The following is a 19,772-nucleotide window of genomic DNA, read 5'->3' as shown; positions in this document are numbered from 1 at the left end:
ACCTATCTTTAGTCAAGACAGCCCACACAAAGTCACCCAGCTCAAATTCCACATGTCAACGCTTTTGATCAGTTGCAGCCTTGTATTTAACATTGGATTCTAGCAACTTGATTCTGGCGGTGATCAAGGATTAAATCCCAAGACGATGGTTAAGGGGCTGAAACCTGTACTCCTATTGACAGTGCAGTTGTATGCGAATCATGCTTAGAATAACTTCTGATCCCATGACTTCAGATTAGACCCTACGAGACTGCGTATCAAGTCTCCCAAGGAACGGTTGACCACCTCTGTCTGACCATCAGTTTGAGGATGGTAGGCACTGCTAAAGTTGAGTCTTGTGTTGGTGAGTCTCCATAATCACCACCAAAAGTGACTAAGGAGTCGAATGCCACGATCAGACACAATAGACTGTGGAAGACCATGAAGACGATAAATTTCTTGAAATTATAGTTGGGCAACATGTATGGCATCCGTAGTCTTCTCGCAAGCAATGAAGTGTGCCATTTTTGAAACTCAATCAACCACGCCTAAAACGAATTCCACACTCACGTCAGACCATGGATGTGTGGGAACAAGAAGAGGCAAGTACAACCGCACATTAGTTGCCTTTCCTTTGGCCATATCTCAGATACAACAGTTGTTGATGAACCGGTACACTTCTCAGCACATAGTTGACCAAAAGTAAGAATTGGATACAAGCTGAAATGTCTTGTCTCTCCCTACAATATATCTAAATATGAGTTGCTCAGCATTTTCGGTTAGGTCGTTACGAGTCACTAACTTGTAGAATTCTCCTGTGCAGTCATCCATAGATCTGGCACCTTTACGTAAGTTCTGCAACCATTGGTATCGCTTAGTTGTGAGGCAAGAAGGCTTCACGTATATGCTTCTTTTCCCATGTGCATATCTTTGTTTTACCCTATCTGCATCGAGTAAAGCTGGATCTTCATCTGAATTCTTCGATTTCTAATAGTAGAACAAATAAGAATTTTAGATGCCTATGTAATTTGGGTTGAAATTGAAAATTAGAAAAGAAAATATTCCTGCTCTTAGAACACTTACATCTTGTTGAACAGAGGTGGACTTATTTTGAATTCTGAATGTAATTGGTCCCTCCAACTGTGGCTTCTTTTTATCGCTAGTGGGTTGGTGCCCCAAACATAGCGTCGATGAATCATCAGTACTTTTGGAGGGTCTGATCACAGCAGGTTCTTGTACTGTCCTATTATAATGTCCATTGTTGTTCTCTGTTTTGTTGGTGAGAACATTTGCATTATCATGAGGTGGTTGTATTTTTAGAACAAAGGGTCGTTCATGTTGGTCCCTAACTTCGATAGCTGATGGTGTAACCTTGATCCATTCATCTACCACTTTCTTCCACTCACTGCAATTCACAATAATAAAAAAAAGCAAAAATAGTTTAAACTCTAAAGAGGAAAGAAGTGTTGTGTTAATTCTAAAAGTATAATTTCCATATAATATTGGATTGGTAAATCAGCTAGCAATTGTAGGTTGGGGAAGGGAATAGATCGGAGAAATACACGTAATTAATTAAAGTGATAATAAGATCATTTTATTTGATCATACATGATTAGAGTCTGAGAAATGTTACGAATCTGCTCTGATTTGTGCTTCTTCCGGAGAGAGTTGACAACCTTTCCAATCTCTGTATCCTATAAATTAAATCACCAGAAAAATAATTAAAGGAACTCTATGAATGCACGAGAAGTAGTCCACCGACTTCTCTAGACATAAAGGAAAGAAGGAAAAAAAGAAAAAAAAGAAATGAATTCAATTAAAGAATCCAATCCAATTTCTTAAAATAATGAATACAATTCAAACCAATCCTAATCAACAAACAAGATTTGTTTGTAACAAAAGTTTTAGTTTTAATTAAGGATTCAAACCTGGAGGGTCTGGACAGAGATAACCATTAATTGAAGTCTCTTTAATGATTCCAACAACACCCCATTATTAGACTGTTAGCAACAACCAGCAAAAAATTAGAACCAACCAAAATTAAATTCAAAAAATTATGTAAGTACGTAGGCAAAAGATAATAAAATCTTCGATACATAAACAACAAAATTTCAAATTGTAACCAAACAAACATGGAGAATATTTTTGAAAATATGTACTAGTTAATATATTTGTAAAGAGACAAACCTCGTCTTTATTATTGGACAGAAGAAGATGCTCTTTGATCCTCAGAACCTCCCCAATAATATTCAAACTCTCATCCTTTGATGTCGTGATCTCTCGTTTCACGTTCTTCTCATGACCATGATCATGATCATCATTCTTTTTATCATTGGTATCTTTCCTTTCATCATCATTCTTATGATCACACATAACAAAAATAGAATTTAGTCATTAATTTGTACTTTGAATAATTATAATTAATATATGAAGAAAAACTATGATTACTACTACCTTAGGCTGAGGCTGAGAGAGCTCTATAGTATTAACAAGGTCTTTTTTATCATATTCCAAGTGATTTTGACAATTAGAAACCCTTTCTTTGTCAACAAGAGATGAGGTTTTATTAGAAGAATCGACAACACAATCCGATATAATAGTTGGTGTAGCCTCGATCCATTTGTCTACCACTTTCCTCCACCCACTGCAATATTCAAATTTAAAGTTAATAAAAAAAAAAAAACAACTCAAGAATTTTCAAAAAATGAATTGATACACAAAAGTAGAATTTGTTAATTAGCTAATGTAGTCCGTTAAATTAAGTAGCATGGCATGTATAACCTATTAATTAAATAAAGTGATAATAATATCTCATACATGATAAGAGTTCGACAAATGTTACGAATCTGCTTAGATTTGTCCTTCTTCCGGAGAGAATTAACAACCTTTCCAATCTTTGTATCCTGCAAATTAAATCATCATAAAATTAATTAAAAGAACTCCATTGTGTATATGAGAAGTAGTGTCCACTACCTCAGAATCAGAAGGAAATTAATTAAAAGGATATACAAAAATTTTAATTAGTTGGGGATTAACTACAAGTAACATATATATTAGATTATAATTCGAACCTTGAGAGTATCGTAAGGGAGTTCCATCAATTGAAGCCTCCTTAATGATTTTAACAATATCCCATCAGACTGTAAGCAACAACCAGTTAGAAGTTAGAACCAACAAACTTAAAAATAAAAAAAATAATAATAATTGAAATATATACGTAACCAAGCAAACATCGAACCATTGACTCTTTTCTTTCTAACCAACCATTGAGAACTTAATAATTAGTAAAATTAAAGTAGAAGTAATGTTAATTATTAATTAAGAGATTACTAGGAAACCTTATCATCATTATTTTTGGATAGAAGATGAAGAAGAAGCTGATCTTTGATCTCCTCAACCATTGAACGTTCATTTTTAATATTCTCCTCCTTTGATGATGTCGTCACTTGTTCAACAATTGATTGTTTCACGTTCTTCTTCTTCTCATCATCAGCATCATCATCATCATGATCACTCTCATATTGATCATCAGTACAGTTTTCACTATCATCATCACCATCAGAGGCAGAGGAAACAATAGTGTTAGTGTTAAACCCAAGTAACTCAGCGATATCATCCCTTTGAGTCCTGAATTTGTTTGGCCAATCCAAAGCAGCGACGTAGATTCCATATTTGATAACCTCAAAGATATCAGAATCATGAGGAGCAGTCTTAAAGAAGTTACGCCAACTATCCATCGTCTTAAAATGGTTTCGCCAGTTATCGTCAAGATACCCAAAATGAGTAGCCATTAATTTCTCAGCACCGCGTGCAACAGTTATTTTAAGATAAAAAATAAAAACCCTAATGGAGAGAATTGCAATCGAGAAAAAAAAATGGAAACAGAGCTGGAACAGAGCAAGAGCACAAGAGGAGACGAGAGGAGAGAGTGACTTTGTGTCTCAATCTCAGATTTTTTTGTTTTTGTTAGTTAAGAGTGAGAAAAGCAGAATAAAGTTTCTAATCTGCGCTTTCCAAGAAAGTACCAACGAAAATAGAAAGTCGCTTTTTTATCCGTTGGTGCACTTAAAAGATAATAGAATGATGAGGAGCAGTCTCAAAGTAGTTACGTCTTAATGATAATATTACTGCGTGTTTCAAGGGCCATCCTACATCCAATACATCTTTACTTAATATGCATTTCTCCTTTGAGCCCATTGAAAATGACTTAAATGTTTAAATTTTCTTGACCCACACACAATAAGTGCTTGTTATTATATATATGGGTGGTGTTCGGAGGCCCTAAAGAGAGCTAAACATTGTGTCAAACATTTTTCAAGTTAGAGGTTTCAGAATGGGCTTAATTTTTGTGAGGATGACCTATATGATGAGGAAATCATCTGCACCAAAAATCAATCCATTCTAAAACTTCTAACCCCCATTTTGAAAAAATTTTGGCACAATGTTTGACTCTCTTTAGGGCCTCCAATATCTAATACATCTTAGTTACATCTTAATGATAATGTTAGTGCGGTGTTTCAAGGACCATCCAACATCCAATACATCTTAGTTAATATGTATTTCTCCCTTGGGCCCATTGAAAATGGCTTAAATGTTTAAAGTTTTTGGACCAACACACTACGTGTTTGTTATTATATATATAGGGTCCCGTTCAGCAACAAACATTTTGGCAAAACATTTTTCAAAACATGGGTTAGAGGTTTTGGAATGGGCTGATTTTTGGTGAGGATGATCTCTATGGTGAGGAGATCATCCTCACAAAAAATAAACTCATTCCAAAACTTCTAGACCCAATTTACAAGTTAAAAAATCGTGGACCGTCCATTTTTTGTAAACTATTTTTGATGGGGTTAGAAGTTTTGGAATGGGCTGATTTTTGGTGATGATGATCTCCTCATCATAGAGATCATCCTCACCAAAAATCAGCCCATTCTAAAACCTCTAACCCATGTTTTGCAAAATGTTTGTTGCTGAACATTTCCCATATATATATGGGAGCGGTTCAACAACCATAAAGTTTGCAAAACATTGTGCCAAACATTTTTCAAAACATAGGTTAAAAGTTTTGGAATGAGCTGATTTTTTGTGAGGATGATCTCTATGATGAGGAGATCATCCTCACCAAAAATCAGCATATTCTAAAACTTCTAACCCTATCAAAAGTGATTTATAAAAATTGGACGGTCAACGATTCTTCAATTTGTAAACTAGGGTTAGAAAGTTCAAAATGAGCTGATTTTTAGAGAGAATGATCTCTTCACTGTAGAGATCATCCTCACAAAAAATCAGCTCATTCCAAAGCTTCTAACTCATGTTTTGAAAAGTGCTTTGCATAATGTTTGGCAAACTTTAGGGTCATTGAAGGGTGTTTTGGTGAAGATGAAGGATATTTTGATAATCCCTTTTTATTTTTTTTAAGATTTAAGATTAAATTTGGTTGAAAATTTGATTAAAAATGAAGGATATTTTGATAATTATCTTATGTATTTTAAGGTTAAATTTGATTAAAGATGAAGAATATTTTGGTAAGGATAAAAGGTATTTTGATAATTCTTTTTTATTATATAAGGTTAAGTTTGGTTAGAAATTTAATTAAAGATGAATGGTATTTTGGAAGATGAAGGGTATTTTGGTAATCTCATTTTATTTTTTAAAGTAAAATTTGATTAAAATTTAATTAAAAATAAAGAGTATTTTGGTAAAGATGAAAGGTATTTTGGTAATCTCCTTTCATTTTTTAAGATTAAGTTTGATTGAAAATTTGATTAAAGATAAAGGGTATTTTGATAAAGAGGAAAAGTATTTTGGAAAATATTTTAGTAATCTTCTTTTGCTTTTTAAGGTTAAATTTGATAGGAAATTTGATTAAAGATGAAAGGTATTTTGGTAAAGATGATGGGTATTTTGGAAGATGATGGATATTTTGATAATCTCCTTTCGTTTTTTAAAGGTAAAGTTTGATTGAAAATTTAATTAAAGATGAAAGATATTTTGATAATTACACTTGAGTAGTTTTACGTTTTTGGCTTCACGCAAAAGTCATTCGAAGAAATCTCTCTTGGATAACTTTCATTAAGAGTTGTTTTGGACTTCATTTAAAATCCGCAAGAGCAAAAAAAAGCCCAAACAAACAAACCGTAAATCATCATTGATTAGTAATTCTTATTAGTTTGATTCGTAACGTTTTTTGACAAAATAAATAAAAAATCCACTTAACTAGGATTGGCATAAAATCCAACAATTAGAAATTATCCTTGGCGTGATTATCATGCCCTATTTCTCGAGTCATATATACCCAATTCCAATTCAATTTTAACCCCAAATTTAAGTACGGATATTGTTAGTTCAAATTATAATACCTAGCGTTGCATAGTGTCAAAACTCAACTCAACTAGAATGCCCATTGAGTCGAGTCAAGTCCAAAATTTGGGAATCAAACTGGACGAGTCAATATTTTAAAAATAATTTTGTTGAGTTTTTTACTTGATTCGTTGCAGTTTCAAGTTGACTAATATAAACTGCTGAGTTGACTCAATAATTTTGGAATTGACTTGAGAAGGTGATTCCATCAAACTTTTGACTGCATTTTAACCACAAAATCCACTTGAGTGAGTCCATTCAATTGATTTTTGATTCAATTTGACAAGTTCAAAATTATGATTCGGATTGGATTCCTAATTGATGATATTTGGATCCACTAGGATGGTCGATAATATTTGATCCATTTCATTTAATGATTGCTGCATCTGTATCATATGGTTCTGCTCCTAAAGTGAGTATCCAAAACAACAAAATCGGACCTAAGTTAGTTTATCCAACCTTAGCTTGAGCTTGAGCTTCAAAATCAGGTAGAGCTCGGGTCAACCAAAGTTCGGTTGGACTTGTTCAACAACCCTAAATCATACAATCTCCAAATCCATCAATGAAAGAATACCTAGAAAAATCATACTAAATCAAAGTCCACATTAATAATATCCAATTGCTCACAAGCCATAATAATAAGATAAATTGAAAATGACTTGTTCAACAACCCTTGATATCAATACCATTAATAATGACTCTTCATTTTGAAGAAATTTGTGCACCATATATGAACATGTGTGGCAATGGACTCAAAAAGAAAAAAAAAAAAACCATTTTTATTTTTTTCCTTATTATAGGAAGAAGCGTACAAAATGATGATGAGGTGAAGAAGAGTACAATAAGGTCATTAATATTAAATTAGTAAATCAACAAGCAATTTCATATTATTATCCATCATTCAATTCAAATATTCAATTTGGAGAAGAGAATGAATAGAACAAATACATGCAATTAATTAAAGTGATAATAAGGTCATTTTATTTGATCATACATGATAAGAGCTTGAGAAATGTTACGAATCTACTCTGATTTGTGCTTCTTCCAAAGAGAATTAACAACCTTTCTAATTTTTGTATCCTGCAAATTAAATCATCAGAAAATTAATTAAAGGAACTCCATGCATGCATGAGTAGTAGTCCACTAACTTCTCCAGACATCAAGGAAGGAATGAAAGAAGAAAATGAGAGAATCCAATTTCTTAAAACATGAATAAAAAATCAAACCCACATCACGAAACAACATTTTTAACAAAAGTTTCGGTTGAGAATTCAAACCTAAAGAGTGTGGATAGAGATAGCCATCAATTGAAGCCTCCTTAATAATGATTCCATCACCAACCCATCAGAGGGTAAATTGCTTATTTAATCAGAACCAACAAAAGAATATGGAAAGTGTAGACCAAAGTAAATAAATTAAATCCTCCATTTAATAACAGAGTTTCAAATCTAACCAAACAAAGCCCTAAAATGGAAAACTTCTTAAAACCAAACTCAATATTTCAATAGAAATTCCGCCAAAAAATAAAAATAAATCCCAACCTTGAGAATACGCAATTGAATCCTTCTAGAGAACCAAGAACAGAATTATTAAAACTAGCTAGTAGTAATGTAAAGAGGCAACCCTCAAGTTTATTATTGGAAAGAAGAAGACGCTCTTTGATCCTCAGATACTCCTCAACAATCAAAGTCTCATCCTTAATCTCCTCCTTCGATGTTGTGGCCTCTTTAACAAAGTGGTCATTAATATTGCTTGATGTCTTCACATTCTTCTCATCATCAATCTGAAGGGCACTAATATCTTTCCTTCCATCACCATCAGAAACAGCACTACTACTACTATCACTTCCAATATCAAAACCCTTGGTACTGTTATTAAACCCTCCTCCAATATTTTTATCTTCATCTCCATCTCCTACTACTGTTGCTAATTCAAAATGATGATGAATTGAACAAGAGTACAACCTTTCCACAATTTGAGCTCTTTGACTCTTGAATTTGTTGGGCCAATCCAAAGCAGCTATGAGGATTCCATATTCGATAACCTCAAAGATGTCTGAATCTTGAGGAGCACTCTTAAAATAGTTCCTCCAGTGAACATCATCAACCTTACACTAAACAATATGTTAAAACTGTCATAAAACAGACAAAAAATATTTTTTCGTAGATAAATTTGAAAAATATCTTTTTAAAAATTGAGAAATTTTTTAGCGAAATCATTTATAAAAAAAAATTTATAAAATAATTAAACGAAGACAAAACTTTTAAAATTTTTAAAAACAAAACCTAAGCCCCGATGGATTGACATGGCTTCAAAGCGTCAATGAACTATCCTCTATCTTACTTATTTTTCTAAACTATTTTAGGACCATGTCACTCCATTTTTCCTTTCACGCACATGTATATATATATATATATATATAGGGTCAGGTTCAAGGGCCATATGAGAAAACATATGTAAAAACTTTCGTTTTTAATAAAATTTTAAAATATGGGTTAGAAATTTTGGATTGAGCTGATTTTTTGTGAGGATGATCTCTATGATGGGAAGATCATCCAAAAAATAAAAAAAATCAGCCCAATCTGAAACTTCTAACCCCATTAAAAGTGATTTAGAATGTGGACCGTCGATTTTTTACCAATTTTTATCACTAATTTGTAAATCACTTTTGATGGATTTAGAAGTTTCTGATTGAGCTGAATCTTTGTGAGGATGATCTTTTCATCATAGTGACCATCCTTGCAAAAAATATGCTCAATCCAAAACCTCTAACTCTTACTTTGAAAAACGAAAGTTTTTTCATATGTCTTCTCATATGGCCCTTGAACCGCCCCCATATATATATATAGGGAAATGTTCAACAGCAAATATTTTGGCAAAACATTTTTCAAAACATGGATTAGAGGTTTTGGAATGGGCTGATTTTTGGTGAGGATGATCTCTATGGTGAGGAGATCATCATCACCAAAAATCAGCCCATTCCAAAACTTCTAACCCCATCAAAAATGGTTTACAAAAAATGGACAGTCCACGATTTTTCAACTTGTAAACTGGGGCTAGAAGTTTTGGAATGAGCTGATTTTTGGTGAGGATGATCTCCTCACCGTAGAGATCATCCTCACCAAAAATCAGCCCATTCCAAGACCTCTAACCCATGTTTTGAAAAAAGTTTGTCAAAATGTTTGTTGCTCGACGGGACCCATATATATATATATATATATATATATATATATATATATGGGGACGGTTCAGCAGCCCTGAAGTTTGCCAAGTTTGGTGCCAAACATTTTTCAAAATATGGGTTAGAAGCTTTGGAATGAGCTGATTTTTTGTGAGGATGATCTCTATGGTGAGGAGATCATCCTCACAAAAACTCAGCCTATTCCAAAACTTCTAACCCCATCAAAAGTTATTTACAAAAATTGGACGGTCCATGATTCTTCAACTTGTAAACTAGGGTTAGAAGTTTCAAAATGAGCTGATTTTTTGTGAGGATGATCTCTTCACCGTAGAGATCATCCTCACAAAAAATCATTATATTCCAACACTTCTAACCCCATCAAAAGTGATTTACAAAAAATGTTTGGCACAAAACTTGGCAAACTTTAGGGCTGCCGAACCGCTCCCTATATATATATAGGGTTAGGTTCAAGGGCCATATGAGAAAAATATGTAAAAACAATGTAACATTAATAAAATTTTAAAATATGGGTTAGAAATTTCAGATCGAGCTGATTTTTTGTGAGGATGATCTCTATGATGGGAAGATCATCCGAAAAAAAAATCAGTGCAATCTGAAACTTCTAACCCCATTAAAAGTGATTTAGAATGTGGACCGTCGATTTTTTGCCAATTTTTGTCACTAATTTGTAGATCACTTTTGATGAATTTAGAAGTTTCTGATTGAGCTGATTTTTTGGGAGGATGATCTTTTCTTCATGGTGACCATCCTTGCAAAAAATCAGCTCAATCCAAAACCTCTAACCATTATTTTCAAAAACCATTGTTTTTTCATATGTTTTTATATATGGCCCTTGAACCGCCCCCATATATATATATATATATATATATATATATATATATTATATATATATATATATATATATATATATATATATATATATATATATATATATATAATTACTTTCTTTACCTCTCCATCGGCTTGTCAACTAGTTGCAGTGCTTCAACCACTTTCTTTCTTTTCTTCTGGCTAGGCTCTTTGGCCATAGTCACCTTTGCTGGCCTCTTTTGCCCCATTATTGGGCTCTTCTCCCTTCTTCCACCTCCTCATCCTCAAACCCTGCAATAGCCTGAGTTTTTACCTTTTTTTACTTCTTGTCTCTCTCTTCCTCTTCAGCCTGCTTTTTAGTTTCTTCTTCTTTGACCTCGAAATCAATATCATCTACATCTTCAAGTTCCCAAAAAATCTTGGTCTCCCAGCAACCTTTACATCACGCCCCAATCCATTACTTGATCAGTTACCAAATAGCTTCCTTTCAACGTCCATGAGGTGTGAGTAAGGATGTTCTAAGCACCAGTGCCATCTCTTGAGTTTCCTTTCAAGATCCAAGACATGGAGAAGCACTGAGTCTTTACGTGATGCTGAAGATATCCATTATACCCTGGGGTCTTTACCCCAACCTTGCCGTCTGTTGCAACTTTCACCGTCTCTACCTCTGGGCAATCGAAGTATACCTTCTTCAAATATTTGGTCGTCAATGATTCCTCCCTTCTAAAAGCATAGGGAACATCCTGGTCATACCGGAGTTGTAGAGCTACCTGGTGTGGGTTATACGTCACATGCACTGCCTGGTCATTCATTATTCGTTTGCTTATGACCAACGAATACGTAGGCATCCCAATCAGGTAGTCGAGTATGACCATCCGATGGATATAGAGCTAGGCCACCCCCTTTCCACTCACCTTCTCCAAGGGCTTGAACAATGGTTTGACTTTGTAGTTGTTTTGGGCATTCGACCTCCACACTAAGTTCCATATTCCGTTGAGCCATTGGAGGCATTGCCGTGTGTTCCTCTTGGCCAATTTCTCGTCACGATAACAACAACCCTAGTAAATTGTCTTCGAAACAACCCCATCTACTAGCCAAGGGCCAAGTCAGGGAACCTTTGATATGCCTATTATTGTCTACTATCACTTCCAATATCAAAACCCTTGGTACTGTTATTAAACCCTCCTCCAATATATTTATCTTCATCTCCATCTCCTACTACCTCTGCTAATTCAAAATGATGATGAATTGAAGAAGAGTACAACCTTTCCACAACTTGAGCTCTTTGACTCTTGAATTTGTTGGGCCAATCCAAAGCAGCTATGAGGATTCCATATTCGATAACCTCAAAGATGTCTGAATCCTGAGGAGCACTCTTAAAATAGTTCCTCCAGCAATCATCATCAACCTTACACTAAACAATATGTTAAAACTGTCATAAAACAAATAAAAAATATTTTTTCTTAGATAAATTTGAAAAATATCTTTTTAAAAATTGAGAAATTTTTGAGCGAGGTGATAGGCCAAATTTTATTGAGCGAGATCATTTAAAAAAAATATATATACAAAATAATTAAACAAAGACACAACTTTTAAAAATTTTAAACACAAAACCTTAGCCCCAATGGATTGACATGGCTTCAAAGCGTCAATGAACTATCCTCTATCTTACTTATTTTTCTAACCTATTTTAGGACCATGTCACTCCATTTTTCCTTTCAAGCACATGTATCTATATAAATATATATATAAATTATTACTTTCTTTACCTCTCCATCGGCTCGTCAACTAGTTGTAGTGCTTCAACCACTTTCTTTCTTTTCTTTTGGCTAGGCTCTTTGGCCATAGTCACCTTTGCTGGCCTCTTTTGCCCCATTATTGGGCTCTTCTCCCTTCTTCCACCTCCTCATCCTCAAACCCTGCAATAGCCTGAGTTTTTACCTTTTTTTACTTCTTGTCTCTCTCTTCCTCTTCAGCCTGCTTTTTGGTTTCTTCTTCTTTGACCTCGAAATCAATATCGTCTACATCTTCAAGTTCCCAAAAAATCTTGGTCTCCCAGCAACCTTTACATCACACCCCAATCCATTACTTGATCGGTTACCAAATAGCTTCCTTTCAACGTCCATGAGGTGTGAGTAGGGATGTTCTAAGCACCAGTGCCATCTCTTGAGTTTCCTTTCAAGATCCAAGACAGGGAGAAGCACTGAGTCTTTACGTGATGCTGAAGATATCCATTATCCCCCAACCCTGTTGTCCGTTGCAACTTTCACCGTCTCTACCTCTGGGCTATTGAAGTATACCTTCTTCAAATATTTGGTCGTCAATGATTCCTCCCTTCTAAAAGCATAGGGAACATCCTGGTCATACCGGAGTTGTAGAGCTACCTGGTGTGGGTTATACGTCACATGTACTGCCCGATCATTCATTATTCGTTTGCTTATGACCAACGAATACGTAGGCATCCCAATCCGGTAGTAAAGTATGACCATCCGATGGATATAGAGCTAAGCCACCCCCTTTCCACTCAGCTTCTCTAAGGGCTTGAACAATGGTTCGACTTTGTAGTTGTTTTTGGCATACAACCTCTACACTAAGTTCCGTATTCTATTGAGCCATTGGAGGCATTGCAGTGTGTTCCTCTTGGCCGATTTGTCGTCACCATAACAACAACCCTAGTAAATTGTCTTTGAAACCACCCCATTTACTAGCCAAGGGCCAAGTCTGGAAACCTTTGATACGCCTATAGCTGCAACACCCAGAAGGGCTTGTATACACTCTTGGCCTTCTTTGAAAGCTCTTCTCTATTATTGTCTCTCTTGCTAGCCCGAGTAACAAAATCTACGTGCAAATCGTCTAAGGCTTAGTACAATTGTGCCACCATCAAGTTGGTCAAACAGACATCCTTTCCTACCAATATCTGTGACACTATTGAGAAGATGGTACTGTTAATGCATCAGGCAGGAGTGGCCGGGCCCACAAAGACGTTGAGAAAGTATATGAGGAATATGAGGAAGGCGGCCATTTGGGACTCCTGGTCGTAGTATTGGCTATATTTAGTCCTCCAGTTCATCAATGATTGCTTCCCATGGTCCTTCTTTGTCTTCAGCATCTCTTTCGGGCCATTTAAGAAGATCATTTTCCCTTTTTCCCACTATGTCCAACTCGGCCTTAGGCACATACACCACCTCTCTACCTAATAGAAGCCATGCCAATCTAATTGTATCTTCCGCAGTGAAAGAAAGCTCATTCTTAGCTGATATGAATGTGTGTGTCCAGATTCGATAGCTCAACCAACAAGGCCAGTAGAGGTTTGTTGTGGTAGACATCGTTCATGGTTGTCTCCCCTGCAATCATCAGCCCGGGATCAGCCAACCTTTTCTTCATCTCCTCGTCCTTCAGGGTCCTGATAACCCATTGAGCCCACTGCATGGCCTCCCAGTTCTGAGTATACTCCATCTCAATAAGAATATTCCTTTCTATTTCAGGTCGGTCCCCGAGTAAGGTTATCCTTTCTATTACTTGTACACTAGCCCCCTTGGGGATGATAGTTAGTGGAGCAACATCTGGCCCCTTTCACAACTTGGATAGCAATCGGTTTGGCCACTTCCACTTCAGTCTCCTTCCCATACACGATGGTGTTCTCTGACTACACCTTTGGAAGAATAACAATAGGAGCTTGGGTGTCCAGAGCAGTTGGAGCAGCTGACCCTTGGGTAAGAATGGGGACACCTTAAGCAAAAGTAGAGAATGCACTAGGTCCTTCCATTTCAGATCTACAACACAGCAAAACAGAACAATCATGAGTAATGGGCACATTGAGACAGAACAATAGACCAGCATGTGTGGTGGTAGTGACAGCAAACTGTATTTTAATCTCTCCTAGGGGACTCTGTGTGCTTTTTAGACTATAGTAATTGTTTTGGGTGAACAGAGGATGTCGAATTCAATACAATGCCGAGGGTACTGATGAATATTTGAGGGTAGAGGACTTATGGGTGTGACATGTGACAATAGACAGAGCAATGCATGGTGGTTTTCCCTCTGAGGGTTTATCCTACTCCAGGTACAAAGACAGTGCTGTGCAAAGCATCTTTAATTTTGTTATCAAGGGAAAAATAGGTTTTGGGTGTATGTGAATTTAAAAAAGAAGGAAAATTTAGAAAAGAAGGAAAATTTAAAAGATTCAGAAAAAACCAGCAAAGGGAACATTTGGCTAAGTCTAGGAGCAAAGCAAATGCACATCATTTATTTTGACACTTACCATTTTTTAGGCCAAGCTCAAGCGAATACATTCTCTTTTAGATGTACTACATCATTATTTTCTATTCGCTTTTTTCAGAAAATGGCCATTTACTTCCACAATCAGAGGCCATTCGCTATCCCTTCTTAGGTTTCTAATCAAACTCAGAACCCATTCCACCATACAATTTACCAACCCCCTAAACAAAAACAAAATAACCAAAAATCAAGAAACAGAAGAGGAATGGGAGACTTACTTTAACAGATTGATGCACTAAAGAGGTTTTGGAATACTCGAACGATCTGTAGAACTTCTGGGTTTGTTTGAGAGTGCAAGAGGTTAAATGCATGGGAGTTTTGAAACAGTAAAGAACGAAATGAAGCATTTTCCCCCTTTTAAAGGCATTTAAGCATCCTCATAAGACACACTGAATGGTTAAGCAAGTGTCCATTCGCTTTCCCCCTTTTACAATTCTGTTGCCAATATCTTCGCTGATTTGAGGACATTCTGATCAGACGGTGGGCTTTTGGTTGTGATGCTCACCCGTGAGCTCTTCTCTACGAGGTAAACATCAAGGGGACTTTATGTTGTAGGTTACTTTGGTCCCACTTCATTTGGTGTTTGAAATTGATACAAATTTGGAAAAACACTCGAACAAAGGAAATAAAGGAAGAGAGAACAGAGGATTGAGCTTCCACAAGAAAAGAATTAGCATAAAAAAATCCAAGCGCCCTATTAATAATGAATGGGCATTCGTTTTGTTAAACAACTTTTTAGGGATATTTTGATATTTTTCTAGGGATTTTTTGTAACATAATCCCCTTGTAAATCTATAGATAGGGAGGTCCTAAACAATGTTATTGGATCTTTTTCACTGACTATCTGGCATATTCACTGTAAGTTACTTTCTCTCTGAGAGCAAGAAAATAGAGACTCTGTCAAAATTCTATAAAAGTTTCAAGGAGCTTATTGGATCTTTTTCACTGACTATCTGACATATTCATTGTAAGTTTCTTTTTATTTATTTGATTTTGTAACCATAGCTTAAAAATGTGCAATAATGTATCTAAAGCCATGAGACTCATTTCTCTTTTGCTATCTTATTTCTTTTCATGCAAAATTCCATTGCAGGGAGACCATCCTGTTACTTGAGGAGGAGGATTTTGATCCACCACCCTTGTGGCGGGAACAAAGGAAAATAACTCAAGTCACTTCTCTTATCTTTTGATTCCTTTTTTTTTTCTCTTTCTTTCTCCTTACTTCTCTTGAAAATTGGTATGGGGTAGTGATGATGGTATTGTTCTTGAAGATTGGTTGGATAAGATGAAGTAATACCCCATAGACGAGAGTTGTGAAAGCCTTAACTTAGTTGATAATACAACTCGAGAATAAGCCTCATCATCACTACTGTCTTTTGAGATGATTTAAAGAGAATTGCAGAGAGGAGGAAAGAAGGTTGGGATCAAAGGAGGGAGAACACCTACATAAATTGAATATTCGATATTTTTATCTAAGAATAAATTTGCTACATCATGAATCATTGGAGAGAAAAAGGGATTTTACTAATTTTATGTTCATTTGTGTATAAAACATAGCTTTAGGGCATCAAAGAGGGGGTTAGATCTTTTCCCATTTTCTCCCTCACACAAAATCTCTCTCTTTTTTTCCCTCTCTATATCTTTCTCATGGGGCTCCCTCGTCTTCCCTTAACTATTGCAACGTCCCCTGAACGATCGTCCAATTGGTTTCAGTGGAGTGTCGGATCCACTTCACCCTTATCCTCCACATACTCAAGCAAAAGCCTTATTTGCATTTTATCCCTGAAACATTGGCAATGTTGGGGAGGTGGTTCATACGAACGATCTAAAAATAACAACAAGAGGTGTGAATGTCCAAACTTTATACATAAGCTGCTGTAAAACATACACACCCAGCCATCTCACACTACAACTTGGGTGGAGTTGGGTAGGTCGGAAGGTAAACCCATGTTCAATCGAGCCTGAGTTAATTAATCTAACCTTAACATGAGCTTGAGCTTCAAAATCGGGTTGAGCTCGGATCAACCAAAGTTGGGTAATTTTGGGACTTGTTCAACAACCCCAAAATCATTAGTAAATAAAATCGCGTACAACCTCCAAATCCATCAATGAAAGAATATCTAGAAAAATCATACAATATCAAAGTCCACATTAACAATATCCAATTGCTCACAAGCCATAATAAAAAGATAAAATAAAAACAATAAATTGAAATTTTTTCTCGATGATGCTTCTTTTCACTGCTTAGCCCTTAATATCAATACCATTAATAAAATGACTCTTCATCTTGAAGAAATTTGTGTATACCATATATGAACACGTGTAGCAATGAACTATAAAAGAAAGAATATAAAAAAGAAAAAGAAAAACTCATTTTTTCTTAGTTATATGGAGAAAGTACAAAATGATAATGAGGTGAAAAGAGTACAATAAGGTCATTTAGATGAGATTAGTAAATCAACAAGCAATTTCAAATTAGTATTCATCCATCAATTCAAATATTCAATTGTAGATTGGGGAAGAGAATAGATAGAAGAAAAACACATAATTAATTAAAGTGATAATAAGGTCATTTTATTTTATCATACATGATAAGACTTCGAGAAATGTTACGAAGGCACAACTTGTAAATTTTTTAAAAACAAACCCTAAGCCCCCGATGGAGTGACATGGCTTCAGAGCGTCAATGGCGTGTCCTCTGTCTTATTTTTCTAACCTATTTTAGGACCATTTCACTCCATTTTTCCTTATATATATCTAAATTAGTATTTTCTTCACCTATCCGTCGGCTCGTCAACTAGTTGTCGTGATTCAACCGCTTTCTTTTCTTCTGGCTAGGTTCTTTATCCATAGTTGCCTTTGCTGTCCTCTTTTGCCCCTTTTATTGGGCTCTTCTCCCAACTGTGTTCTAAGCACCAGTGCCATCTCTTGAGTTTGCTTTCAAGATCTGGCATAGTGAGAAGCACTGAGCCTTTACGTAATCCTGAAGGTATCCATTATACCCTGGGGTCTTTACCCAACCCTGCCATCCATTGCAAATTTCACTGTCTCTACCTCTGGGCAACCAAAGTATACATTTTCCAAATATTTGGTCGTCAATGATTCCTCCCTTCTAAAAGGATAGGGAACATCCTGGTCATACCCGAGTTGTAGGGCCACCTGGTGTGGGCCACATGTACTTCTCGGTCATCCATTATTAGTTTGCTTATGACCAATGAATACGTAGGCATCCCAATCAGGTAGTTGGGCATGACCATCCGGTGGATATAGAGCCAGGCCACCCCTTTTCCACTCACCTTGTCCAAGGGCTAGAACAATGGTTCGGCTTTGTAGTTGTTTTGGGCATATGACCTCCACACCAAGTTCCGTGTTTCGTGTTCCGTTGAGCAATTTGAGGCATTGCAGTGTGTTCCTCTTGGCCGATTTCTCGTCACCATAACAACCACCGTAGTAAATTGTCGTCGAAACAACCCCATCTAGACAGGGAACCTTTGCTACGCCTACAACTGCAACAACCAGAAGGGCCCGTACACACTATTGGCCTTCTTTGCAGGCTCTTCTCCATTGCCTCTCTTGCTAGCCCAAGTAACAAAATCTTCGTGCAAATCATCAAAGGCTTAGTACGTTGCACCATCATGGCCAAATAGACATCCTTTCCTTCCAGTATCCATGCCACTACTGAGAAGATGGTACTGTTGAGGCATCGGGCAGGAGTGGCCGGGGCCACAAAGACATTGAGAAAGTATATGAGGAAGGCGGCCATTTGGGACTCCTGGTAGTAGTATTGGCTATATTTAGTCCTCCAGTTCATCAATAATTGCTTCCCGTGGTCCTTTGTCTTCAGCATATCTTTCAGGCTATTTAAGCGGACCATTTTCCCTTTTTTACAACGTCCAACTCAGCCTCAGGCACATACGCCACCTCTCTACCTACTACAAGCCATGCCAATCTAATTGTATCTTCCGCTGTGAAAGAAAACTCTTTCTTAGCTGATATGAATATGTGCATCCATATTTGACAGCTTAACCAACGAGGACAATACAGGTTTGTTGTGGTAGACATCGTTCATGCTTATCTCCACTGCAATCATCAGCCCGGTATCGGCCAACCTTTTCTTCATCTCTTTGTCCTTCAGGATACTGATGACCCATTTAGCCCACTGCATGGACTCCCAGTTCTGAGTATACTCCATCTCAAGAAGAATATTCCTTTCTATTTCAGTTTGGTTCCAGAGTAAGGTCGTCCTTTCTATTACTTGTACTCTAGCCCCCTTTGGGATGATAGTTAGTAGGAGGAACATCTGGCCTCTTTCACAACTTGGATAACATTCGGCTTGGCCACTTCCTCTTCAGTCTCCTTCCCGTACCCAATGGTGTCCACTGGCCACACCTTTAGAACAATAACAATGGGAGTTTGGGTGTCCTGAGCAGTTGGAACAGTTGACCCTTGGGTACCAATGGGGACACCTTAAGCAACAGTAGAGAATGCACTAGGTCCTTCCATTTCAGATCTCCAACACAGCAAAACTGAACAATCTTGAGTAATGGGCACATTGAGACAGAACAACAGACCAGCATGTGTGGTGGTAATGACAGCAAACTGTATTTTAATCTCTCCTAGGGGACTCTGTGTGCTTTTTAGACATTAGTAATTGTTTTGGGTGAATAGAGGATGTCGAATTCAAGACAATGCCGAGGGTATTGATGAATATTTGAGGGTAGAGGACTTATGGGTGTGACATGTGACAATAGACAGAGCAATGCATGGTGGTTTTCCTTATCTAAAGGGAACATTTGGCTAAGTCTAAGAGCAAAGCTCAAGCGAATACATTCGCTTCTACAATCCGAGGCCATTCGCTATGGTTCATCTTCCTCACCAAGTCATTTAATCTCTAAACCTTCATTAACCCCTATTTTGATCTCCTTCATGTCATTTAGGTTCAATAAGCCTACCCTATCCCTTCTTAGGTTTCTAATCCAACTCAGAACCCCTATTTGAGGCCCCAGATTCCCCAACACCACCATGGGTCTGTCCACTGTGCATAGACTCTATGCCCTTGTTCTTTTTGATCGTTTGCCCCTATATAAACTCTGTTGAAACCCACCCTAGACACCATTTCAGGTTCCCACTGCCAATATGACCT

General features: G+C 36.6%; 1 protein-coding gene and 1 long non-coding RNA gene across 2 annotated transcripts; both read right to left on the bottom strand.

Annotated features, from left to right (window-relative positions):
* Positions 1 to 2,439: 2,439 nt before the first annotated feature.
* LOC147400480 (uncharacterized) lies at positions 2,440 to 3,105 on the bottom strand. Its single transcript, XR_015179062.1, has 3 exons — positions 3,051 to 3,105; positions 2,797 to 2,882; positions 2,440 to 2,623 (listed from the first exon to the last, which is right to left on the bottom strand). It is a non-coding gene; the product is annotated as an uncharacterized LOC147400480 (long non-coding RNA).
* A 4,257-nt stretch (positions 3,106 to 7,362) lies between these two features.
* On the bottom strand, positions 7,363 to 10,599 carry LOC147400479 (putative mediator of RNA polymerase II transcription subunit 26b). The gene is made up of 3 exons (XM_086444598.1): positions 10,493 to 10,599; positions 7,892 to 8,426; positions 7,363 to 7,419 (listed from the first exon to the last, which is right to left on the bottom strand). The coding sequence occupies exons 1-3, from the start codon at positions 10,597 to 10,599 to the stop codon at positions 7,363 to 7,365; spliced, it is 699 nt and encodes a 232-aa protein (XP_086300724.1).
* Between the last annotated feature and the right edge of the window lie 9,173 nt (positions 10,600 to 19,772).

This window comes from Akebia trifoliata, chromosome 6 (genome assembly GCF_017979445.1).
Source record: "Akebia trifoliata isolate Shusen 1 chromosome 6, ASM1797944v1, whole genome shotgun sequence".
NCBI lineage: Eukaryota > Viridiplantae > Streptophyta > Magnoliopsida > Ranunculales > Lardizabalaceae > Akebia > Akebia trifoliata.
The sequence above is the reverse complement of the archived record's forward strand: the minus strand, read 5'-3'. Positions and strand labels throughout refer to the sequence as shown.